Below are 26979 nucleotides of genomic sequence, written 5' to 3'. Positions count from 1 at the left end.
AACAAATGTATATGAAATTTCTGGACATTTGAGGTTTTTTTAGCGATACATTTTGGGCCTTGTTATTGCTTATGCCCTTTAGATTCCAAGCCCTGAAATAAAATTGATTTAGAGCAGCAGCAAAACCTTGAGAGCCCTGCAACATGACATAAAAGATGGGTTTGTTGTCATAGCAACCTCACCTTCATCATCAGACATGTCCAAAACTTCATTCATGGTCTCGGGGACGTTGATCTTGTGCTTCTCTGTCAAAGTCTGCAACAAAACATTGAATTCATGATTTACCTATTATTATTATATGTTCATACACATACATTCAATGCATTTTTAATTGTTCTTTGGTAGCATATTAAAGAAAAGAGATGATCCGCACAACTCTTTCATCTTATTTGGTAGCATAGTCACATAGAGTGGGGGGCGTGGTCTGGCAATTGGCAAAAACAGAACTTTTCCCCTCTTTTATTCTTGTTGGATTAAGGGCATTTCTTGCACAACTCATTCATGTTCACGATTGAGTCTTAAAGGACATTTTTGACATTTAGCGTTATGCCAGAAAGGCTAACGGATTGTAGCATTGCAGCATAGGTACACAGCACGTTATATTAGGGTCTGCCATCCATTTATACATGCGTTTGCACATCCGGGAACTTGTGCAGTGGCAACCGAGTCCGCCATTTTGAAAGGGGCACAACAACACGTCTACTACATACGAAATCCAGGAAATATGAGGCCAAAATGCCAAAAACCTGCATTCTGTAAGGTCATTGTTCTGTTGACTGACCAAGAAATGATAGCTTTGTCGTGTACCTTAGTTTGCCGTTATCGTCTAAAGAATCACAGTATTCGTAGCTCATTATGCTGTAGAAAAGGATGCAGTCGTGTTGGTTTTTATATATCGCGTGCCCCTTTAAAAATGTCCGCTATGGGCAAGTCCCGGCTGTATGACGTCACCGCGAACGCATGTATTCAATAGGAAACGCAACTTTTTCACTCATAATTCTCTTAATTTACGTTTCCTGGAGAATTATGTGCATTTCAAGCACAACTAATTAACTTTGAGTCACAACTGAGTCCTAAAGTGTGAGAAAAGTAAACGGGGATTGCTTTGTAGATGTAATAACACAGCAGGTCGGGCTAGCATCGCTGTAGCATGTAGCCCGCATCTGCCATTAGCATTCTTGGATAACTATAACTACAAATTTATGCCATTCGACCAGTTTATTCTTCTCCATGTCTTCGTGTCCGTCTTGATATTCCTTTCACTTTGCAATAATCCGTTTTTTTTTAAACAAACATGACTAATTGTGTGGTCTTAGAATAAACACCAGAGCCAAAAGGAAACCCCGTCTGACCTGAGTGGTTACAGTCTCCTCTGTCACCACTTTGAGCGTGTCCACCACAGAGATGTACCCGAGTCGTCTGGCAATAGACAGAGCACTGTTTCCATTCTGTGAACAAACATATTACAGCACGTTAATTACAGTAAATACAATAAACTACAATATTTAATTAGCATGGAAATGATGTCAGTTTTAACATTACTTCTTTTTATAGATGTTGTCGTCGGTACCACTTTATAATAACAATTACATATAACTTTATAACTACACCTTAATACAGACTTAACATTTATTAGATTTATTTTCTTCATAAAAAATGGTTCAGGCTTAGTAATTACTTAATTATGGTATTAGGATATTAGAACGATCATTATACTCCTAAAAAGTGTACGTATATTGTATGAAGTGCAGTATTAGTCAAGTAGTTACTAAGCCTGACTTACTTCATTATTTGTTCTTTTTTAAGGCTATTGAAAGTGCAGTCATAAAAGATTTTAAAGCAATATTAGAATTAAATATAATTAATTGATTTAGCATAGAAAATAAAATAAAAAGTATGATAAAAAAATGGGAGCAGAATATATTTAATACTAATACAATGGTTATATATTATATTGGTAAAGGAAGTGGATAACATAATATTTGACTTTTTTTTGGGTCTATTACCGTCATAACATTAAATTTGACTTTGTGACATTTCTATAAGCCTTAGAGAGCCTTCAGTGTGATAAAGTGTGTTGATGATGGCATAACTCACGGTCGTCAGTTCGTTTGGCAACGCCCCGTGGCGCAAGAGCAGGTTGATGACGTGAGTGTGACCCTGCTGAGCGGCCTGGTGCAGAGGCGTGTACCCGTTCTGCAGACACACAGAGGACAACATCCAGAGTGTGTAAAACAGAACACAGACACACAGAGGACACATCCAGAGTGGGTAAAACAGAACACAGACACACAGAGGACACATCCAGAGTGGGTAAAACAGAACACAGACACACAGAGGACACATCCAGAGTGGGTAAAACGAAATGTACCTTGGTCTTAGCGTTGACCTTTGCCTGGTTCTTCAACAGGAAATTGACCATCTTTATGTTGCCGTAGTGACAGGCCACATGGAGAGGAGTGTAGCCCAACTGAAGGAAACAAAGATTTGAGTCAGACCTTTGATGTTTACGTTATTCTGTTAGTGTATTTTCCGGACTATAAGTCGCACCAGACAAAAAAATGCATAATAGAGAAGAAAAAAACATATATAAGTTGCACTGGAGTATGAAATTCAGTTGCAAGTATGAAAATAACAAAATAATATCACATATAAGTCGCTCTGGAGTATAAGTATATAAGTATTAATATAAGTATAAGTCGCACCCCGGCCAAAACTATGAAAAAAGGTCCGGAAAATACGGTAGTAGTTTTGTTTATTATCACCACAAACAGTATTGGATGGCATTTCTTCACCAGTAACATTATAAAATAGTTCAATGTTTAAACCAATTCAAGTTATTTGTCGCCAAATTTAAATAATTATATCTTATTTTAAACAATAACTGCAATTCCATCAATTTAATTTTAATGCACATTTTTAATTATTGCATAAGTAACGGGAGGTGGAGAACCCTTAAAAGTGTATACGCTCACTTGAGATGTTAGAAATAGTAGATTTTGATGTTTAGCCAGCATAAGTATAATCAACAAACTATATCAAATAAAGTAACAACTAAAATACGTAAAATTAGTAAATAATCTGATTTTTACTAAAGTTATTTTAAGTTTAAGTTGCCTGCACTTGCATTTGGGCATTTTACTTTCCATTAACAAACGTTTTCAAATGGTTTATATTTATTATAGTTAAGGGCAACTATGGGAAATGTCAATAAAGAGCAATAAAGTTTATATTAAGCCTCTTTGACAAACTGCATACACAACATTACGTTTGATCTAAATTCTAACCTCACCTTGGTCTCAGGGTCAATAGCTGCCCCTTGATTTGCTAAAATTTCAGCCACGTTGACCTTATCCTCCTGCGCAGCCAAGTGCAGCGGCGTCAGACCAGACTGCGGAGCAAAACGGGGGACATTTACACGTATCTAACACTTAAATTGTCGATCGTAAAAGGTTTCTTGTCCATGTCTGACCTTATTGCCCATGCTGATTGGCGCGTCGCGGGCCAGAAGCAGCGTGACCATATCCACGTTGCCCTCTTGTGCTGCCAGGTGGAGCGGAGTGATGCCCTGCCGCGTGACGGTGTTCGTAGAAGCGCCGTACTCCAGTAACGTCGTGGCGATCTCCATCTGATTCTTCTTGGATGCGATGTGAAGCGGAGTGTACCCGTTCTAGGAGCAAAGCGGGACAAAGCACATGAAGTAAGAGCTTGATGAATAAACACAACAAGTAGAGCATGGACACTTCTAAAATACATGTTATTTGATCGATGGAGAGGCTGTGTCCACATGCAATATCTTTGTGTAATGTGATTTTATCAACAGCTGCATAGTAACAGACTTAAAATATCACTTAATAGTTAAATCCTGGTTCGAATAAATGTCGGAAATCCCTAAATTTCTACTGAATATGGAGATGCATGCTATAATAACAATAAATGAATATCTTATCTTAATGCGGCTAGTATACTGTACATAAACCTACAAAATACACTGTCTGATCAGTGTAGATTGACTGCAACTGGACAATAATGCATTCACAACCCAGAATTTGCATCTAAAATCTCAAATTTTAAATGTTTCTACCGATAATGGATAAAGAGAATGAAACACACAATATGAAATGTGTCCCTCCAATCTGTGCAAATGAACAATACCTCTGCAGGTCATGGAAAAACGACCCTACTAACTAACCCTACCAAACAAACTAGTCGGCGAACATTTTGCAGATTAGTTGACAAGCCAAAATATCATCTATTCTTCACCAAATATATGGTGAGTGACGACTTCAAGATAGAGAATAATCCTCAATAAAATGCGAAATCCAGAAATAGTTTATTCTTTTTTGACCTTATATTCAATAATGTTACTGCCTTTGTGATAAAACGTCTCTGGCATTTGTTTTAGAGTCGCTATAGTCCAGATAATTGTATACAACATAATATAATAGTAATCATAAATATAGCCGCAAGCGGCAATGATCGGCCCTCGCCACGCCGCCGCCACGCCGCAAGAGGAGGGGGCGCTAACGCGCCCCAATTGTCCTTTTATTACATCTACTGCTGAATCTGTGACGCTGTCACATTTTCTCCCCTTTGTTTTACCATCAAAAAGCAATTTTATTTTGAATTCTTGGCAAAATGTGCGGCTTTGCCGCACAGACACCGTGACTCTTAGAATAAAAATGTGGATAACTTTTGATGGTCCACCCCTGAAGATGAGTCTCACCAAATTTCAGGTTAATATGTCTAACGCCCTAAGAGGAGTTCGTGAAAGTCTAAAGTGTAAACATGTTCTGGCATCCGGTCATCGTTACGGCAAAACCATAACAATTATGACATGGGTCTCATTGACTTTTTTGATGGGGATGCCAAAATTGAGTTGTGTGTCAAATTTCATATAATTTCGCAAAACTAAACATTTAACCTCCATATAAAATCTGTAGGGGGCGCTGTGGCTCCAAATTAATTTATTTCACTTCAAGTAGGTTTAGGGCAAAGAGTTTAACAACTGATTCTAATTTGACGCAATTCGGACTTTATCTGCGCAAACGGCAGAAATGTTAAATTTGGGAGATTTCTGAAATTCTTGCCACAGTTTGCGGCTTCGCCGGAGACCGTGACAGGTATCAATGTAATTTGGATAACTTTTGATGTCCCACTCCTCAGTAGCATTTTCACCAAATTTCAGCTTTTTAGGGCCAACGCCCTGGGAGGAGTTCGTAAAAGTACGACGTTTGGAAAAACTCCGAAGTCATATTTAGCCATTTTTGAAGCAATATGGCCGACATTTGGTTGGGCGGACGGCGTTGCCGTAATAATATTTTTTACTTCTCTTGTCACCATCTACCTCTGCGCCAAATTTCATGATTCTACGATCAGATTTTTTTGGGGTCATTTCCCATCTCTCAATGCATTTTTGGTACATTTGGGGGCGCTGACGCGCCAATTTTTTTAATTTTAGAAAAAGGAAATAGCCAGAATGTAGAGAGGCACGATTTTTATAGGTGTGCTAATTTTTGTGACTTTTCGTCAATGTTCACTGGGTGAAAAATAGGGGGGTTGGTCCCGAGAAGAAGAAGAAGAAAGAAAGAATAATATTCCGATGCGAAAACAATGTTTCCCATTTTTCAAATATCATAAACTCCGCCCACTTTGTGTTTTTGGCCCTCTATACAGTAATAATGTTCAATTTTTGCATTACATGCTTATATGCACGGAACATGCAAGAGATGGGGAACGTATTCGTGAGCTACTTAGCGCAAATGAGTGCTTTATATGGGGATGACGACCGCTTCGCGCTCTAAACGAGCACTTTACATTGAGATGACGACCGCTTCGCGGTCGTCATCTCAATGTAAAGTGCTCGTTTAGAGCGCACTTTTGCACGGGCTTTGCCCGTTTACAACGGTAATGTTCCATTTTCCTACTACTAATTAGTATGCACGGGGCGTGCGTGAGTGAAGGAGTGCGTTAGTGAGTGTTTGGAAGTGGGCGAGCGCTTCGCGCTCGATTTCGTGCGCACTATGTGCGCACTTTCGCAGCTGTGCTTCGCACGGCCTTACGAGATTAATAGGCCTCTCGCCAGCTTGTGGCGCTCGGGCCTAATTAAACATTGCAGCCCTCGTTTACAAGCAAAGTAACTGGTCTTGCGTGAGATAAACTGGGTCAAAACATCTGCATTTGGAACAACAACTTCAACATTTCTGACCCACCCTCCATTTTATTCATAAAGTCTCCACAGAAAATCATGATGTCATATGAACACAACCTATTAGAAGAGAGAGACAAATTCCCTAAAGCTCTGAACGGCGTCCGGTCATCCAAACACACCCATCTTCCCCGTCCTGTGCAGAGTGAATTCTAATTGACTCAAACTGGGTCATGAAGTTCTCACACGGCGCGACAGAGAGCGGCCGTGGTGCACTTTAGCAGCCTCTGAGCCTCACGTACCTTGGCTGCGGCGTGCGGCGAGGCTCCCTGGTTCAGCAGGAGCAGCGCCACCTTCTGGTTATCATAGTGCGCTGCCACATGCAGTGGGGTTAGTCCACTCTGAACACACATGTATACAGGCGGGTTAAGACAGTGCCGCTCGCTTCTCTGGACTCGTGTAAAGGATTAGCAGGAGTCATTGGACGCTTTACACCAGGCATGTCCAAACTACGGCCCGGGGGCCAAATGCGGCCCTCAGACCAATTTTTGTTGGCCCTCCGGCTTCCTGCTAACTTGCTCCAAACAAAAAATACTACTTTTTACTTTAAAATTGGAAAAAATCAAGCATTTTTATGTTATACCAACCTAATATTAGTGTTCCAATTCTTATTAAAGGTGTTGAGGCTCATCAAAACTATGTCAAATGCAAAATGTCAAATTATTCACTTTGGCATTTGACAAATTCGACATTGTTGGGTGGTTTGTGGCCCTCTGCTCCGTATAATATATATGGAAAAAGTTTGGACACTCCCGCTGTGCACTGTAGGAACCTTTGGCTGTTCTTGACACCTTGTTTAGTTATGTCAGAACAACAATAAGAGCAAAGGTTCCTACAGTAACAAAAAGCGTATTGTTTTGAGTTGATTTTCATTCATTTTGGTACATTCTTCAATCGGTAAACACTGAATTAAAAGTGGTAATAAAAATAAAACTGGTCATTAAAGTCACGGCTGTACAATGTATATTAAACTAAACAACTTCAATCTTTCCATTACAACTAAAACAATTCATCCTCTAACTTTATCTGAAAGCAAAAACCCAAGAAAAATCTGAGAAAACACATTGGACATGATAATCTGTGCTAACTCTGACTCTGACTGTTTTCTACATTTTCACAACAAATTATGAAAGAGATAAATGAATGGGTAAATGACTATATATCTGCTGTATTTGTCTGTTTAGTTGGTTGTCGCTCACCTTCCCAGCAGCGTCAGACTGAGCGCCCTTTTGCAAGAGCAGGTTTGCTACTTCAATCTTCCCGTACTTTGCTGCTACATGCAAGGGAGTAAACCCCTTCTGAAAAGAGCAGAACGGAGCAGAAAAAGAGAGTTAAATCATACAAACTTTTACACTTTTAATATGGCTAACTTGTTGAATACTATGCGTTTCCTTATGTGGTCAAATCTGCTAGAAATGTTATGTCAAAGCATCAGGAGTCAATTATTCTGTCACTAAAAGCTGACGTCACGCTTAAGTCTGCACGTATGAGGTGTTGAAAAATGAGATGTAGATAACATACCACAGCAATGAGCCACGGCCTTTCTTTATATTTAAAACAGATTTTGTAAAATGTGACAAAAATTAACTTTCGTCAAAGGCGACTTGAAGCTTGGCATGTTTCCTTCTGTGGTCATTTTGGCCATAAGTCAGGACTTGACTATAAGTGGAGTGGCATGTGTACAATAAAATGTATAGTTTCAAATACTATGTAGTCTGCTGAATGTATTATAATATAGGAAGTAATTGGCGTTTTATTTTTTTAATTTTTTTTATTGAAAGAATAAACACAGACCAATCAAAACTTGTGTGTAAATAAAGATACAGTCCAGTAACATTGTCAAAAAAGAAAAAAAGAGAAAGAAGAAGAGAAAAAATAAATTAAAAGAAAGAGAGAGAGAAAAAATAATTTAAAAAAAATTGTAATTGGCGTTTTAAATAGAATTGATGTCTTATTTTTGAACCATTAAGATCCTTTAAATTACATGCAAACCGCAAAATCTGATGTGAGTGATTCGAATGACCATGATCAGAAAATAATTGCTGTTTATATTTAATTTTAATCGTTTTTTTTACTTCAAAAATCTGATAATAGTCTAATTTGATTGCGCATGTAACCACAGTTTTGATTGAGCATGTTTAACTATACTTTCTATCTATTTCTAATCAGCATCATCACTTTGTATAGCAGCAAAGTAAGTACAATCAAATAAATAGTAAATAGTGACCAGACCAGGAGTGTAGTTTCACCTTGGTTGTGGCCCCTTGACCTGCTCCCTGGTCCAGAAGCGCAGCAGCGATGTCCCGGTGCCCCTCCCGCGCTGCCAGGTGCAGGGGCGTGTACCCGGAGCTGGTGGTGGAGTCGGGGCACGCTCCGTTGGACAAGAGCTGCTGAACAATGTCTGGTTTTCCCAGTCGACTGGCAATGTGCAGGGCCGTCTGGTCGTCCTGGAAAATACAGTGTGGTGTTTTTACTACACGCTTTCAATCCGAGGTATTTGCCAAAGCTTCAAAAGAGGGAATTGGTAGATACGTACTAGTTTGCAAAAAATATATTTCACTATTAAAAGTGCTGTATGTGAGTCTACTGATAACTGAATGCTCAAAACAACATGGAATTATCATTGTTTGCCCAATTAAGCCAGTGATTTGTAAAAGTGATGTAAACAACAGTATTGTACAGGTATAGGTTGGTTTCTATTATACATACAATAAATGTGGATTTTAGTGTCTCTTTGCCATTTTTCCAGTTTTAATCTGATTTGTTTGGTTCTTAGCATTGTTTTTTTTTACATGAAAGCAAAACAAATCCATAATCCATAACTACTTAAATCAAACACATGCCGGACAAATTGCATTATCACCATGAACTATAGAACACACGTGTAATGGGAGTGGACACCTTCCTTTGTGGTTTCTCTTCTGCGTTATTTGAGTGTTTCCACACCCTGACAGATTTACCCACAGGAGATAATGTCTTGAACCGGTAATCTCTGTTTTTACAAAGCCCTTTGAGGCAGCTGCAGTGAAAACAGTTTATATAAATAAAGCTAACATTATCTAAATGAGGCAGCAGGCGTTTGAGATCATGTTTTCCGGAGTCGTTTTCAGTCAGTTTGTTGTTGTCATTTTCATCATAATGTGCATTAACTCCCTTTAATCATAGTTTTATTCACACACTTTAACATAATATATGCATTAGAGTTGATGGGTAAGTGGGAGGGCGGCAGTTTCAGATACACAATGACAGACAACCCTCCATTGAAGAGGCAAATGATCATCCATTGTCCTAAAACAAGCCTGACCTGGGCAGAGGGCGGAGACAGTGAACCATGCCAAAGAGAGGATTGAACCCACAACCCCTTTGAGTACTTGCTCCTACTTGAATTAGTATCTGCTCCAGTTGGGTGTAATAACATAAAATACTCATTTGTGGAACCGAAGACAAATTGCTGGAACATTAGTGTCAACATAATGACGCTACCGGTGTGTCATTTTCGTTTTCATTTTATATAACAAGCAATTAACATGATACGGAAAGAAAACACATTAAAACAAGACATCAAAGTGCAGTGCTGAATGTGAAGTCTGGCATATTTGTCCCAATTAGTCCAAAGTCTGTCAAATTTGTCCGGTTAAACTTTTCAAACTAAATAAATCTACACAACTCACTATGAGGAGGACCACTTACAGGCACTTGCATAATTATTCAAACTAATAACCATTCATTGCACTGCTCCCCCCCTTTTTTGGTCATTTTTTGCACTATTCTGGTCATTTTTTGCACTATTCTGACCAATCGCAAATTATGTATATATTCAGGCCAAATCTATTTCATTTTATTTGTAAATTCAACATTTTATGCATGCCCTTTTTGATACATTGTGCTACTATCATTATGAATTGTGAATATGATGTTGTATGTTGCACCTTAATGCCAAAGCAAGTTCCTAGTTTTTGAATTCTATTAACTGACAATGCATATAACAACTTTCTGATTCTTCGGATTCAAAATATGCCAGGATTTTGACGCAAACACTCCAAAAAACTAAAACTTCTCTTTCAATTAATAACGGTTTGCCCCATAACGGAGCAGCCCTGGCACACGACGAGTGAATGCGTCTGTGTGTTTGTTTTACCTTAGCCTTGGCATCCACTCGTGCCCCGTTCTGCAGCAGATACCGCACCACATTGGACTGTCCCGCTCGCGCTGCCATGTGGAGCGCTGTCTCTCCTCTCTGCAAAAATCACCACAAAAGGGCTCCGATTATTCCCCCCCAAAAAGTCTCTCTGCTCCACATTCCCAAACAAATCCAAACCGACTCGAGAAGATCCAACAGTGAATCAAAAGTGAGTGAAAGACTAAAGTTATCGTCGGTCCCGGTCGGCTCGCGCTGACGTACAGTGTCCCAGAATAGGAAAAGCAGGATGCCCCCTTCTCTCCCCGCCCCCTTGTTTAAACCATAATGACGTCCCATAGGCTGAGTTACCACGGAAACCTGGCCACAGAGGCAGCGTGGGCGAACAAATAGTCGGGGTTGAAGAGATAGGACGCTGCCTTTCCCACTTTCCACTCCACTACAGTTGTCGTTCGGACACTTTTGTGTTTGCTAATGTCATTATTGCAGCGTGTTGCAGCCTTTGCAGGAACACTGGATCTCTTTTTCTTCAATGTTTTACACGTTATGTCTTAAAATCAATACTGGGTTCACAGGGTTCACAATAAACACCAGGAGCTTTGACTTTTTAACGCCTTTTAAATATTCTTAACGTCTTTTTAATGCAAATCGGAAGCTCTAGGTCGTTACGCTGCACATGACCCGCATTTTATGTTCCGTTGTTTTTACGTGTCACGTGTGAAAGAGTGAACGTGAAGCCGGTCATGTGAAGTCACTGGAAACCAATTTCCCCACAGGGACAAATACAGTCTTCTATTTTTCTTTCTTTCTTTCTTTCAATCAATCAATCCATGTTTTGTGTAAATGCTTATGCACGATCAGTATTTTGAAGAAGTAAATAAAACACAATTCACGTTTTATTCCAATGCTAGTGTAGTACAATTTTACACTGAAATACACAAAATATTGAACGTATTCTATGTACTTTTTATTACTCAAAGCAAATCTTCCATAACGCTGAAAATTCCAATGAGACGACACTGAACCCACTACAACAAAACCGCACATTGTCTTGCTAAATGTATAAGTTTGCACAATTGTTGCCGGGAATAGAATAGAACAATAAAAACATTATTAGTGAACGGGGAGAGGCACTCACTACGTTGCTCGTGTTTGGTGACGCCCCGTGGTTGATCAACTGGTGAACAATGTTGTCATGTCCCATAAAAGCAGCCACATGGATGGGAGTGAGACCAGACTGTGGAAAGGTAACAAAGATAATATCATAAATTGTGAAGGTGAGTCAGAAACATGGGGGGAAAATGTAATTTAAAGGTGATTCTTAAAGCTGGGGTAACAAACTGTCGAAAGGAGGAAGTATTTATTTAAATCGAACTAGTTCCACAAACGTTTTGGTACATTGTTAATATTTTTATGCCTTTATTTGTTATTATTTGGGTTTTGGAACAGCTTTTTTTCAGACAGCAAAGTAAAGCTGGAGCAAAGTCAATTGGAGCGCTAGATTTGGCTCCTACTTCCGCGTTTATGAGCGATGAATGCTTTATTATTAGCTCCAGACAGTGTGCAGCGGTCTCATTTGTTGCTTTTTATCTTAAATTGTTACTTTTACAGTACATTATCTAAGGGATTTTTTTTTCCCTTCTCATTTACAAGAATAAAGTCAAGATACCCCAGCTATAATTTGGATTTTCTCTCTTATCATTCTCTATTTCTTTCATGTGTCTAATCCTGATCTTCCATTTCAGAAATGAATTAAAAAAATCTATTTGACAATGAAAATGATTATAGTTTAGTATTGACCTGCACGATCAGACTTGTGCATTCCTGTTTGTTTGTTTGTTTGTTTGTTTGTTTTGTGAGGATAAAGCTTAGACATAAATGCCGGTACCTCAGTCACCGCCTGAATGGATGCGCCGTGTTTCAGAAGCAGCTCCATCACTTTGACTCTGTTCTTCTTGCAGGCGATGTGCAAAGGGGTAAACCCATTCTGTCGGAAACAAAACACACACACAAAAAAGATTACGGGTTATTTTGGAGTTTAGAAATGAAGCAGTTTAAACATGGCCGTGAAGTGAGGCATTTTGAGCACTGAAACGACCAAAATGCGGGAAAACGTTGCAAAAAAACCTGTAGAAGAACTTTCTGGACATCCACCTAATGCAGTAAGGCCAGGTATTTAACATTTTGAGCAAAAATGGCTGCTAAAAGTATCAACATTCACGTAAATACACCAGCAGCGGGCGTGTCGTGAATTAAGGAGAATAAAATTACTCAAACGTGCATAAATAACTAATAAATAATAATTACAACATGGTAAACAGACAATTTTGCGTAACACCGTATGTCTTTTGTGCAACTAAACAAATCCCACATTTACACAAACAGCAGTAGTGGGCAAAGAGCACGGAAAAGACCCTCTAACATCCAATTTTTTTTTCTAACAAACCAGACGAGCACGTGTAGGAACAACTGAGTCAACCGTAGACTGAAAAAAAAGTCTCGCACTGCTCAAATACACTGCGCACACACGCGCACGCACACGCACACGCGCACACGCGCACACGCACACACACACACACACACAGACACTCTGTCTTTTAGGTCTCTGGCTTTATCCTATGACTTCATTTCCCTGTAGGTTTTTCTTTTTCTTCTTTTGCTCTCTAGTTTTAGCGTCCCAGAGCGGTGACCACACCCAGATGTCTTATATTACAGTACACTGACTTTAAACTGAGCTCTAAACACAGGCTGCATCTAGAACAGAAAGTATAGCTTATGCATCGGTGCAGGTAACACTTTGACACACAGTATTTTGCCTTGATCAGGTTGAATTTATCGACAAATTCAGACAATCAATAACGAATCTAGAAGTACGGTTTGTTTAAGTAAAATAATGCACGTGCTTCTTTTATGTCGAGACCCTTTCAGGACTGATACTTTTATAAACGCTCTATCTCATTCATTTTAAGCACTGTTTACATACGCTGAAAGGGTCAATAACATCTAAAAAAACAATTCTGGCGACGGTTATTGCTTTGTCTGCAGTTTTCCGAGTAAATATTAGTGCAGATATAAAAGCCTGTGTCGTAGTGTTCAAAGAGCATTGGTATTGTTGTCTTTTTGTGGTTTAAGACTATTAGGATCTTCACGTGGTTGTAGAGTGTTATGTAATGTGTTGTCCTGATAAACAGAGACTGGGTGTGGCATCTAAACTGACATAAAAGAGTGTGCTTCTGAAGCTTAGACCTCTTAAATATTAGCTCCTAAAAGTCTCACTTCACTAAAACCCACACACAAGCAGATGTTACAATTGACACACTAAGTCACACCCCCCAAACTGATGTTATTCATGAAGAACACGCCCCCGTTTGCTCCATGTACTTTGACAAATTTATAAACATCATATAGTTTTGCCAAACTGTATCTAGCTCAAGTTGACAAGTTACATACAATAACAAAAAGTATCTTGATCACAAAACCTAGATGCTATAGCCATCAGTATTCTACAACAACAACAACAACAACAACAACTGCAATTACTTGAAGTTTCTGCAAATTTTGTCGTACATGTTATATTGACCACCTGGCTTAATATAACATGTACCACAAAAAAGCAAGATTAATTTATTTCACACAAGACAAATAAATCATTAAAAAATACACTCGAACTGAATAAACATATTTACAGTATTTAAGAATGAAAAAAAAAAAAAAAAAAAATTAAAGACCGTCTTTTCCTCGATGTTGAGGGGTCAAAAATACCCGAGTTGTGGCAGAAAGAATAAAGCCTAAAGAATAAAGCCTAAAGAATAAAGCCTAAAGACGTTACACTTTATTCCCCTCCTCCCTGTACCTCCATCACCTAGCAACAGAGACCCACCTAACGCTACTACTAATGCTAAGACCGCGGCACAAGAGGAAATGTCCCATCAAAATAAAAGAGGAATAGGAAGTGAAGGCATTCATTGCACCTCTGCTGGCCAATATTGAAAAATAAACAATATTTGCAATGCACAATTTTCATGGCGTCTCGAGGAGAATATAATCCATGAGTTTCAAACAAATCAGACAATGTTGAGTTTTTCACACAATGGGTAGGAGGCGCTATAGAGTAAATTTGTTACATGGGTATTAAATATTTCCAGTAAGACCATAAAAACGCATTAGTGAGTGAAATATGAGCGTCTGTGGGACTTTTCATTGATGTTCAGGGGGTCAAAAATGCCCGAGTTGTGGCAAAAAAAATGAATAATAACAATAATAAGAATAAGAATTAAGAACAATAAGTAAAACCTAATACAAACCTAAGATTAGGCTTTGCATCGTGTGTACTCACCAGTGCTTTGGCGTTGGGGTTGGCCTTCTTGTCCACTATCACCTTGGCGACCTTGTAGTGCCCACAGTGCGCAGCCACGTGGAGAGCCGTGAGATAATCGTTTGTCACATCGTCCACCGGGACCTCGTGGTGCAGGAGCAGCTGGACACAGTTCAGGTGGTCGCCCTGCGTGGCCATGTGCAGAGGAGACAGGCCGTTCTGGAGGACAAATCAAGGAGACTGGTATAAATATAAAAGGGCACAAAAATAATGGATTGATTTGATCGTAATTGTAAATGTTTGCTCTGAAATCATTAGTTTGGCAAATGAGTCTGCTTTCTGTAACCGGCAGATGAGAAGGAAGGACAGTGTCATATTAGCAGCATCAGACCACGTTCTGAAATATGAGTCTTACCTTTGCTGCCATCGGGTCGACGTGATGTCTTACCATGCAGTAAAACTAACCGTCACTTCCTGTGTTCCTGTGTGATTAGGCTGCTAAGCTCTTAAAGGCCCTTGGTTCTCTCGGCACTGTATTGTGTGCTATTGTGAGCGTCTTTTATTACCCCGTATTTATGAATGGGCTCCACCATTTTTATTATTGTCTGATGCTGCTTTAATTAATTGCCCCTAAACGGGATGAATAAATGTGTCTGAATCTGAATATCACAATTTCAATACTGATTTATTTACAATTACAGAAGCCATGACCAAACAACACTTTCATTCAATATTCTAATTATCGGATATCTTTCCTTTTGTGTGTGACCGGCTTTATGAAATCCTTTATAATATAAAAGTAAAATTAAAATTAAAGTGACATGATTATGTATTATTAACAGCCAGATAAAAATGCATTTTATGTTCAGATAATTTATTTTGGAGTATAGTTCAATTATACAGTGACCTTTATAACCAGAATGAGCAATTAATCGATGAAACTTGACTTCTATACAGAGCAGTGTTAGAAGAGGTGGAAAGTTACATTTTGGCACGTAACTTTGTGTATAAATTGTATTTCTACCTAACATACTTTTTTTCCCCAAAGTTCTAGTAATATTACTATTTAGTATTGAGTACTCTACCCGTGTCTACATATGACAGTTAGTCTATGGTTCAGTGTTTCCCGCAGACGCTATGGCGACCTTACTTACAATTTATGGCATGAAAATGACACTTAATGGCTCTACCAGCTTCTCTTTGAATTCTATAAATACCTAATATCTAGTTACCAATTATTTAACTGACTCAATTTAGCTAGCTGTTTTTTTATTTTATTTTATCTTTATTTTTCCCCTCCATTCCTTATTAGGAAATGAGAGGTTTTGTCTATAGGAGTTTTAGTTTATAAGAGTTTTGTTTATAAGAGTTCTTCTATTAAAACCTGTTACCACCCACCTGTCCGCCGGCGAGCATTTTCTATATCTCAAATATTCTCTTACATCATCACTTTTATTTCCGTGGTCAATACCAGCAAGCCATACATCATTTTAAAGCTTATTTTCTCAACAAAACGAATATGTCATTGATTTACATTGAATAATATGCCCCAAGAAGCAATTGCCAATAGTTTGTGAGAAAGTCTCAACTTTTACAAACGCATGTCCTACCTGTTTGCTGTTTATGACGGACGAAACGGCTTTAATTCTGTACATCCTTGTATTCAGTCTGTCCGTAAGGAACCATTGAAAAACAATATCTACTTGTATTTTTTCTGAAGTTTTCCGATTTCGAGATATTGTCAAGTAAACAAACTTTTCTTCGTTTCTCGCCAGACGAGAATGCGCTTGTCCGGTGCATTTCTCCGTCCATAACAAATGACCTGTTTGACCTATAAGATAATGTTGGGTATCCTTCTTTTCCTCAGACTGTTACCTACAGAATGAGACCATCCTCAAATTTTTCTGTCGACGGGTTTGTTTGCTACAGCCTCCGCAAAAAAAAATGTGCTGCTTGCGACGCACATGGATAAGTCTGTTTACATCTAAATAGCGCCGCATGTGAGTGACGTAGAAGAATTTGATTGACATATTATTCTAGCCAATAAGAATAGCTTTAGAAAGAGGGGCGGGACAAAGGGCTTATTGACACAGAATCTTCTGTATTCTCGTGCGTAAGGCTCCGGGAAGGCTGTAAAGAGCCAGATTTCTCTGCAGGATTTTGCGCATAACGTTTTCTGATTTTATTAGCCTTTTGGACGTGCATTTTGTTAGATATATGTATTATTATACCAATACAAAAATAAAATAAAAATATTATAATTTATTATTTTTTTTTAACCTCTATATGGGAAATTCATGGGTAAACTCATATTTACACATTTTCACAGATATTGTTTTTAGCAGTTATAATGGGTATTAGTGGCCTACAAAACATCAAAATGTATGTTTTATGATCATAGAGGAGCTAAAATTGTAATAAAACAGTTTGGCACAGTTGGCACATATTTGGATCACTTGTTCCGAATATACTTTTTGATACAAAAAGGTCAACAGCATCAAAATGCCTGTTCCTAGAGATCTGAAACTTTACACAGTTGTTGTCAACAAGATAAACATCATGTACAGTGAACAGCATATGCACACAATGAAGTATGCCATGCTCAGAACCATTACAAATTAACAATATTCAGGCGAGACTAAAAAAGGATGTTTTGTTTATGTTTGGGCCTCTGTAGTGTAAGTTCTGAAGCCCTGACAGTTTTCATGTGCACATCTGCAGAAACTAGAAGGCCTAAGCTTTCTAATGATGCATCACACTTGCATGTGGAATATAAGATCCTCTTTTAATAAGCAATGCCATTTGGGTATGTCCAACCATTGTGCACAGGGCGAAAATAGGTGGATGGTAACAGGTTAGTGTTTTTTATATATAAGTTATCTGTCCTTTTCCTCTGTATCTACCTGCGTTGCAACAATGAAATTTCCCCAATAAAGGAATAGCTTATCTTATCTTAATTTCTGACTTTGACTGTCAATGTACAAGTTAGAGAAACGATACCTTGGTTTTGGACATGAGTGGAGCTCCTCTGTCCAGCAGCATCTCCACCACCTGCTCATGTCCGCTCCGGGCCCCACAGTGCAGCGGAGTCAACCCGTCCTGCAAAAACATCAGCTTTAGTACTTATTATCAACCAAATGATCTGGAATTCAAATATCTCAAGACCATACAGCACTGCAAAAATATACGGTAATTTGGCTCTTTTCAATCATGTATTGATTGAAAAGTTGGGCGAATTGAAAAATTGAAACATTTCCTGTACCTTGGTCCGTGCATCTATTTTGGCCCCTCGCTCCAGCAGCAGACGCACCATGTTTGAGTTTCCACGTTTGGAAGCTACGTGCAGCGGCGTTATGTCATTCTGGAGAAAGTCATTGCAAAATGAATGCCAAACATTCAAAAATATAACATATTGCCCTATATATTTCATGCATTGAGTGGTGCTGCCTGGGATTAATAAATACTAGATCGTATCAACTGATTAAACTGGAGGAAAATATACCTAAATAAACATGCAATGAGGATTTATTTGTGATATATGAACCCACTGAGGGAAAAGGCAGAGGAAACTATATTGACTAAATTGAACAATAGTCAAATGTATTACCAGTATTAAAGTGACAAGAGTTAACAGCCTGTGCGACACATGGCTCAATAACCCCCTCTAGAGGAATCTGCAGTGTCCAGAATGTTAATTAATCTTTTAAATTAGTTGAATCTAATACCACTAATATATGATAGAAAACTCTTCTCTTTCGTTCTTTTTTTCTCTTTGTGTTTTTGTCATGACATGGAAGATAAATAATCTAAAGTACAGCTAAATACTATTACCAATTACAAGCATTACTACTACGCAAAGAGATGTTAGTGCAACAATAAAATACCATCTTGTCTTAAACCAGTGGCCATAAACTGTGCTTGAGAACGTAAAAATGCACTTGAGCCACATTTGAGAGTAAAAGTATCCTGTAACTTTCATTCCCCCGGTGTCGTATGTGTGGCAGAGTGGCACAGACAGCTGCGGGACAGACCATCACGGGACACATTCCTGCACTCAGCCCCACCCACTTTAGTATTACAGTATTCCAGCACGTGTTTTTGGAGTACTTTGGAGTACATACCCTCGCCTTGAAGTCCACAGCTGCCCCTCTGTTCAGTAATAGTGTGGCCACGTTGATGTTTCCGTAGTGTGCGGCGATGTGCAGGGGAGTAAAACCACTCTGAGAAACACCGAACAAAAGAGGAACGAGAGAAAAGACATTTTAGAGAAGAGGAAAATGAGTTTAAACTGGTTCATAATGAGCCACAGAGCAAAGCACCATGGGACATTATGGACCAGTTTTGATGGGCACAGTGGTAGATACACGCAGGGCAGTGGAGCGCAGCAGACCAGGGCTAAGCGGTGGTCAGGCATGCTCTAGGATTAACTCATAACCAAAGTATTGTGTGGCAGCTGCAAGCAAAGAGTCAAACAGAGAGTGTGCAAGAGCTCGACTAAGATCAGGTCTCTCAGCCCAAGAAGGGTTAGTAAATCATAAAAATAACTTAATAATCAAAGCTTGTGTTCCTGTCAAGTGGAATGTAGCATCGAGAAGAACATAGTGTGTGTGAGTCCAGTGGGTCATTCTCTTTCAGTTGACAGGAAACAGGGCACCCATAAAAATAATAATAAAACACATGCAGGTGTGCACTGTGCATGCATCTGGAGAAGTTAAACCTAGATAAATAGAAAAATACTTACTATTTTCAAACGAACAATAAATAAAAGTCAGTGATATTTAAGATCAATTGATTTAATTTGCTATACAACCATATTTATGGAGCGATGGGCTCGTTGAAAACGTGATCTACTACATCTGTCAGATCACTAGTAGATCATTATACAGAATGGATGAAGTCGTAAATATTGTTTTAATGTTGATAGTTATCAATCAAAGGACTGTTCACCTTTAGATTGATATAAATGAATGAAGGAGGTGGGGATTTGGCTTTTTTTTGTTAATATATCCTCTATTTCAACAATTATGTCATATCTAAGTTAGTTCTAGTGTAAAAATCTCTACAAATAAGCTTTTTTAAAAATTCTATGTTATTTCTATGTGTGTGCTCATTAAGAAGCAAGACACTGCAAACAGCAAAGTCACAATAGATACAGTCGGCCACGTGTCATAGAGGAAGCAGCGGTCAGCCAAAAGTGTTCCCTCTATTCCCTCTTTTAAGACTGAAGTATTCTGTGTAATTCAAAGCACAACTCAAGTCCAGTCGTAATTGAGCTTTTAACCAACATGTTGCTGACATTAGCACAGAAATGCAAACGGACTATTCAATATGCGATATATGTTCAATATTTACACTTTTTGGCGTATCGGTTGTCAGCCTTAAATTTTAGGCTGACAATTATTTTTGGGGGGCTGACTAGCTACTTCAAATAAAGACATACAACTTTAGTTCAACACGTCAGTCGAAAAGGGCACTGCATAAAATGTGATTACACTTGGCCCAACATATCAGCCTAAAAACATTGGCAAAGCTAAACAACCATCAGCAGCTCAGGGTCCTAAAATATTGGCATCAGCATCAGCCATAAAAAAACACAACAGTCGATCTCTTATTGTTCTATTGATGTTGTGATGCAGCAGGCAGCACTCGCATCACTGTAATAAGTAGTAGTGCGCAGCTACCGTTAGCATTATTGGATATTTAAACAAATTTGGGCCCACTTCACATCTCTATTTGGCACAGTCTAACTCCTGAAGTAGAGTGTAGTAGTGGGATAGAGCAGCTCTTCTACATGAAATTGACTGCACGGAGGCGTTAGACCCATCCGCTAGTAGGTGTATTCTCTCATAAGCCGACTGTATCTATGCTGCAGGTCCAAAACAGGCACAAAGTGAGTTGTCGTCAGCAGCCAAGCAATTCATGCCAGCAGAAAGCGCACGGTAGCAACAGGCAGAAGACTTCAGGCCTGAAATGGCGCCAATGAACGAGAGGAGAGAGAGAGAGAGCAGTGGAGATGTACCTCAGTAGTCCTATTCACCACCATCTGGGATTTAAACAGGGGAAAAATTGGACAGGTCATAGACAAAAGAGAGAGGAGGGACAGGAGGGAGAATGGGGCGGTTAGTGCACCACAAAAAACACCAAAGACACCATGTTTGCACCAAGCCGTAGATGGATATGAATGAGTGTATGTAGAACAACTTGATGCTGGAACAGTTATTGAACCGGTGACTTGTTCCCAGCTGCACTGTGGGTACTGTAGTCCGGTACCTTGGACTCCACGTCTGCGTTGTGGTCGTTTTGGAGCAGAAGCGCAGCAGCTTTTGTGTCGTCCTTGCGCGCGGCGATGTGCAAAGCGGGAAGGCGGACTTTTCCTTTAGTGTCGTTCTCCAGCAGTAGAGAAACGACCTGGTCGTGGCCCTGCTGGAGCGCCACGGCCAGAGGAGTGAAGCCGTCCTGAGAGAGGGAAGAGGAAAGAGTTTAAATGTAAAAGAAACTGTTAAAATGATATACGAGAGACATAATATGACAAAAAGGGGGGGAAATACATGTGAATGCAGCATGTTAGTTAGTATGACATTATTGGAATGACTATAAGTAATAATAATGAGACAACTTTGATAAAATTACATTGAATCAAGACAGAAATAAAAGATTATGTGTGTACTTTGAGGATTGGTATTAAGAGTTACATAATCTGCAGTTTTATAGCCACAATTTTGTGTAAATTAAAACTAATTAAACTATGGTTAACAAAAATAATATATATATATATATATATATATATTAATCTGTGTCAATTGGAAGTTTAAAATACTATTATGATGACTTGCATACAGTACTTTTGCAGTAGAAGAGAGCGTAGAAGAGTTACTAGTCTAGTTTTAGCATTTCAAGCTACTTAGCATTAGCCTCAGCGTTTTGTCTCTTAAAACTGTTTAAAAATAACAAAAAACGTTGAACAATGTATTAATGTGAATATAGATGTTTACCTTATTTTACAATCAAACCATATCGATTGATAGATTTTCTATTAAAAGAGAGATAACTAGAGATACTTAGCCCAAATGTCTGCAAACTAAAAGGAAGCATGGGTGGGGCTTGACTAATCTAAGAAGGTGATTGGCTACACTCTGGAGTCTTTAAGCTGTAAAATAAGAATTCATTTTGTAATTTAGCGTAGATTTGAATTAGGAAACTATAGAAACAGAATATATTACAATACAATTACATTTCCATCAAATCAAGGACAAATTTGCCAACTAAGCCATTTGACACCATTTTGAGTCTGACAATTAGAGCTTCCAATCAACTGTCAAAACCTGACCATTTTTAGAATTCATCTGATTTAGGCTTATACTTTTATAGAAAGAGCTTGTCATTGGTTTGTTCTTGAGGATCCACTGTCTGCATCAGCTCTGCGTCCCGCCCTCCTCTCCTTCTCACAGATGCTTCCTCCTTGAGCCCTTTCTTCCTTGCCCGTTGTTTGCCTCCTTGTCTCGCTCCCTTCCCATGAGTCCTAGGCCTCTGTACCTCCTCCCTCTGCACTTCTGCCCATCACATCATCAATAATGTATGCAGAGAAATGTATATCCATTCATATGTCTGAGTTTAATTATTCATGGAGCACGATTTCAGCAATGTATGATAGACATACTGAGGGCACTTTATTACAACACAGTACTTTCAATAAATATATATCTTTACGTAAAGGCTTATTTTGACATGTTTTATTTTGAAAATACTGAGATAACTGGATATATGGATATACTGGATATATTTACTAAATAAGAAGAGCATTTAGGAAAGAAGTCCTTGAACATGTACCAAAGTATAGATAGTAATGATAATAATGGTAGTATTTCTAGTATTTTTTCTTATTGAAATTTCCTTTTTGATTAATACAGTTCTTTCTTTCTTTCTATTACTTGGCTACTTTCTACTTGCAGTTCTTGTACACAACTAACAATAAGGAGCAATACATTTTTATATTTTTCTCAAGCAAATATAATTGCGTTTCCATGTGAAATTATATCAAAATGACTCCTAGCCATTTAGTCCTGATTTATTGCTGAATTGAATCCTAGTTTACGTCTATTTTCTTTGTAATTCCGAGGCCCGAGCGACTTCAAACACAGCAAATAAAGATCTTTCGAGGGAGAAGTTTGTCATTGTCACTTTTGTTGCAGTGGCGGGTGTTGGCAGCGCGCCGCTACTACTGCACAAACATCAATCACACCAACACGAGAGACTATACATCCACAGCCAAGGCCAAATACTCACACATAACCATCGAACCATGTATTTATTACACCGTATATTTTCATGTTAAACCTTCTTCTGACAAAAGATCTACGGTCAGCATTGTGTTTAGAGGAAGGCTACATACAATTAGCCATCAGTAAGACATAGAGGCACTAACTAGAGCCCAAGATATGGAAGACAAAAATATAAAGTTAACCCATTGAAATAAAGCTGAGAGAAGATGTTTTATGACTCAGACAAAGCAGGAATTACACCAAAAAGACAAAGAAAATGTATAAATGTAGTGTTTTTATGAGAAATCTATTTCATAAGTAAATATACTCAATCAAGATGGTCAAATTCAGTAAAAATATTCATAGGCCTTTCAATTAATCCAGGAGTGTTAAATCTTTTTTCACCGAGGGCCACATTTTAGGGCCACAAACAACCCAACAATGTAAAATTTGTCAAATAACAAAATTAATCAATCAAATTTTTGCATTTCTTTAGTAAGACTTGGAACATATTAGATTGGTATGACATAATGCTTGAATTTTTCACATTTCACAGGAAAAAGTATGACATTTGTTGTTTGGACCAACATAACAGGAAGCCAGAGGGCCGACAAAAATTGGTCTGAGGGCCGCATTTGGCCCCCGGGCCGTAGTTTGGACATGCCTGAATTAATCGAAAGAAAAATTGCAACATTAATCGATTACTTGCCGACTATTGCCCCTGTTACTAACTACTATTCATATTATTACAACTCGCACAGTCCCAAACTACCATTAATTCAACTATTACGACTACGGCTAATGCTAGAACTACTATTACCTTAACTAAAACTACAATACGCTGACATTTTGCCGCATCTTTAGTCAGCTCGGATGGTCCTCGGTAATTACAGGGAGGACAGTGGTGGCGGCTGATGGCAGGTTGAGGTGCAGGGTGCTATTAGCCTCCGTTATGAGCTGTGACCGTGCGTAAACAAACATTACGGAGCGCGCTGGACTGTCTGGGGGTTTACGAGTTTGGCTTTGTACCTCGGTGGCGATGCTCTGAGTGGAACCGTTGTCCAAAAGAAACTGCACCACGACCATGTGGTTCTCCTGCGCCGCCATGTACAGGGGAGTAAAGCCATTCTGGGGAAGAAGGTGGACAATAAAATGCATTTGTTAGTAAAAGTATAATGTAGGACGCTGTTATTTGTATGATAAATAAAATGGAAAATCATTAAAATGGGCCTCATCTTGTTTATATCTTTAGTTCCAGTAAATGAATGTGACTTAGCCCTTCCATTATGTCATATCAGCTTCAAAATATACGTATATAATAGTTCAACAAAGTTAAAACGTTGTCATTAATGGATAAAAATCAAGTCACACAAGTTAAATGAGTTGAATTTTGTCCACAAGGGCTTCCAGTAGATTACAATGTTGCTGGTCTTTCTGCCTTCTTCAGCAAAATGTCAATTAGTTTCAAGATCAATCTATAGTTCCAAAAAGATAAACGAGCAAGCTCTGATTGTGCAGGTAAGCCTTTTTTCCCCCTGCATAGCACAAATCATTAGCATTTATCAATACTACAAAATATGTCATAAATGCAATTTGATTTTTAATAAGCTAGATATGACGCTCAGTGACTGAACTAGTTGGATAACTTATACCGCATTCATGTGCATATAACTGATGAAAATAGAGTGTTTATTTTACCATTATTATTAGTATTATCTTGTCTTACGCTAGCTGTTTTTATTTGATCTTTATTTTATCTTTATTTTTAAATGAGAGGTTTTGTCTATAGGAGTTTTTGTTTATAAGAGTTCTTCTATTAAGAGTGTTATCTGTCCTTTTCCTCTGTATCTACCTGCGTTGCAACAATGAAATTTCCCCATGTGTGGACAATAAAGGATTATCTTATCTTATCTCATCTTATTATTATTATTTTTATTATGTTTCTATTTCTTGGAGTGCTACAAGGTGATATAAAGGCACAGGTTATAGAATCATGTAGGATAGAGATATTTGTTCCATAATTTAGTTTCACTTCATGATTTAAAATGTTTTTGTTTTTTTCACGGGGTGGCTCCAGTTGCCATAGTGACAGGCCAGTTGCTGACGGTGAAAGTGGGACAGTGCTGACTCTGCATTTTCACTGTAGCAGAGAAAGCAGGCGCTGGTGCACACTGGAGTATCTGTACTGTAGTAAAAGTACTGTGTCTGTTCAAAACAACATTGCTCAAGAAGAAGTACTCATAATTAATAAAGACAATAATACAGGCTTATTGGTACAAACAATAAGACAATAAAAATGAAACAAAGTAGGCTTTCATTTTGCAGGTTGTCAACAGAGCGTGTGATTGTGGTGCCACGCCCCAGCACATTCCAAGTGAGATTTATATTAAACAAATGGAGATTTACTTGAGTTATTCTGTCATTATAATGTGATACATGTGTTTGCCAGTAGTGACCCAGCAGTTAATGCAGTATTTTCACTGCTCTTCTGTTTACCGTATTTTCCGGACTATATGTCGCACCTTTTTTCATAGTTTTGATCGGGGTGCGACTTATACTCCAGAGCGACTTATTTGTGATATTATTCATTATTTTCACACTGGCAAACGCATTTCACATGTTGATTATTTTCATACTGAAAACTACAAGAGGGCGCTCTAGGCTCTAAGCGACGCAGAAGAAGAATCTGCACTTCCTCTACCTCTGGAGTTTGTGGAGTTGTTTAGAAGTGACACAGAGGAAGAAGAATTCAATGGATTTAGTGATTTGGGGTAAAACTGATGCTTTGGTAAACTTGTTAGCATGTTCTTTATGCTATAGTTATCTGAATAACTGTTAATATGTTACGTTAACATACCAGACACTTACCACAGTTCGTTTGTATATGCGTCATGTAGCTGAAGGTGTTAGCGTTAGCATACGTACACCTATTCACCATGTTCTCTCATCTGTTATTATTTTAAACTGCATTTCAAGATTAAATGTCTGTTCTTGGTCTTGGATTTGATCAAATATATTTCCCCCAAAAAATGCGTCTTATACTCCAGTGCGACTTATATACGTTGTTTCCTCTCTATTATGCATTTTTTGACTTGTACTCCGGAAAATGCGGTACTTTTGCTCTTGTTCTTGTTTGGCCTAATGCATCTCTAAGGACATTTTGCCTACTTCAAATATCTTAAAACAGCCTTATAGCATTTGCTGTTGTACCTGTGATTGTGCGTTGACATTGGCCCCATGTGTAACCAGCTCCTTCACCACGTCTGTCTGCCCCGCGAGCGACGCTATGTGAAGGGCCGTGTTCCCTTTCTGAAGCAAGAAATTAACAATAGTACAACTTACCAGATCAAGTTTGGATTACACAGCGTTTTCAAGCAATGGTTCTCTTTTGTAGAACTCCAAACCCGTTACTGAAGTTACTAAGCCTGAATCATTATCATTATACTTGTTCATGATGAATTAAGTCTTTGTTCATGCTTTATTAAGACAAATTATAGTAGTTAAAATAATGCTACCAAATACATTCCCTCAACTTAAAATCCTTCGAATCAGGAAAGAATCATTTGCCTGAAACCCATGAATAAAATAAATGCGTACAACTTTATAATATCTACACTTAACAAAGCATGAACAAAGACTTAATTCATAATGAACAAACAGTTTATTAAGCATGATTAAGGTGTAGAATCTACTTAACTAAGGTTAGGGTTAGGTGTTAGGGCTAGGAATTAGGGTTAGGGTTGTGTGATTACTATCCCTGAATCATTCTTTATAAACTATGTGTGCATTATGTAATAAGGCAGGCATAAGTGTAGTAATTATAAAGTGTTCGCAATAAATGTACTAAAGATGCAATTAATAGAATAAAGATAATATTGTGACAAAAAAAAGCCAAAAAAAGTGATGTTACTAAATGGATATGAAGTGATATTTATGCCTTTTTGTGGGCATTTTTTTCCCTTTTCCCATTTATCTGACGCTTAAAACTCAACTAACACATTAAAATCACCAAAATATTGTCTGATTATCGATATCCCCCCAAAAAACATTGACCTCATCT

The 26979-nt window shown here is 38.4% G+C and overlaps 1 protein-coding gene across 19 annotated transcripts in view; it reads right to left on the bottom strand.

The window, feature by feature from the left end:
* ank3b (ankyrin 3b) overlaps positions 1 to 26979 on the bottom strand; it is a 97509-nt gene that overhangs the window by 47138 nt on the left and 23392 nt on the right. For 9 of the 19 annotated variants that reach the window (XM_072455601.1, XM_072455605.1, XM_072455604.1 and 6 more), the window contains exons 4-22: positions 26130 to 26228; positions 23949 to 24047; positions 20932 to 21117; positions 18783 to 18881; positions 17924 to 18022; positions 17662 to 17760; positions 14683 to 14880; positions 12235 to 12333; positions 11485 to 11583; positions 10347 to 10445; positions 8458 to 8655; positions 7408 to 7506; positions 6451 to 6549; positions 3473 to 3670; positions 3293 to 3391; positions 2372 to 2470; positions 2098 to 2196; positions 1353 to 1448; positions 183 to 255 (exon numbers count right to left, since the gene is read on the bottom strand). In XM_072455601.1, the coding sequence (XP_072311702.1) occupies positions 183 to 255; positions 1353 to 1448; positions 2098 to 2196; positions 2372 to 2470; positions 3293 to 3391; positions 3473 to 3670; positions 6451 to 6549; positions 7408 to 7506; positions 8458 to 8655; positions 10347 to 10445; positions 11485 to 11583; positions 12235 to 12333; positions 14683 to 14880; positions 17662 to 17760; positions 17924 to 18022; positions 18783 to 18881; positions 20932 to 21117; positions 23949 to 24047; positions 26130 to 26228 (2236 nt within the window). Of the gene's footprint in view, positions 1 to 182; positions 256 to 1352; positions 1449 to 2097; positions 2197 to 2371; positions 2471 to 3292; positions 3392 to 3472; positions 3671 to 6450; positions 6550 to 7407; positions 7507 to 8457; positions 8656 to 10346; positions 10446 to 11484; positions 11584 to 12234; positions 12334 to 14682; positions 14881 to 17661; positions 17761 to 17923; positions 18023 to 18782; positions 18882 to 20680; positions 20705 to 20931; positions 21118 to 23948; positions 24048 to 26129; positions 26229 to 26979 lie in introns of all 19 variants that reach the window. The other 10 variants (XM_072455600.1, XM_072455603.1, XM_072455602.1 and 7 more) reach the window with 3 other exon arrangements.

This window comes from Eucyclogobius newberryi, unplaced genomic scaffold (assembly GCF_026437365.1).
Source record: "Eucyclogobius newberryi isolate DKJ021-1_F unplaced genomic scaffold, fEucNew1.0.hap1 SCAF_20, whole genome shotgun sequence".
In the NCBI taxonomy this organism is placed as follows: Eukaryota; Metazoa; Chordata; class Actinopteri; order Gobiiformes; family Gobiidae; genus Eucyclogobius; species Eucyclogobius newberryi.
Note: the sequence above shows the minus strand (reverse complement) of the source record. Positions and strands in the feature narration are given on the sequence as shown.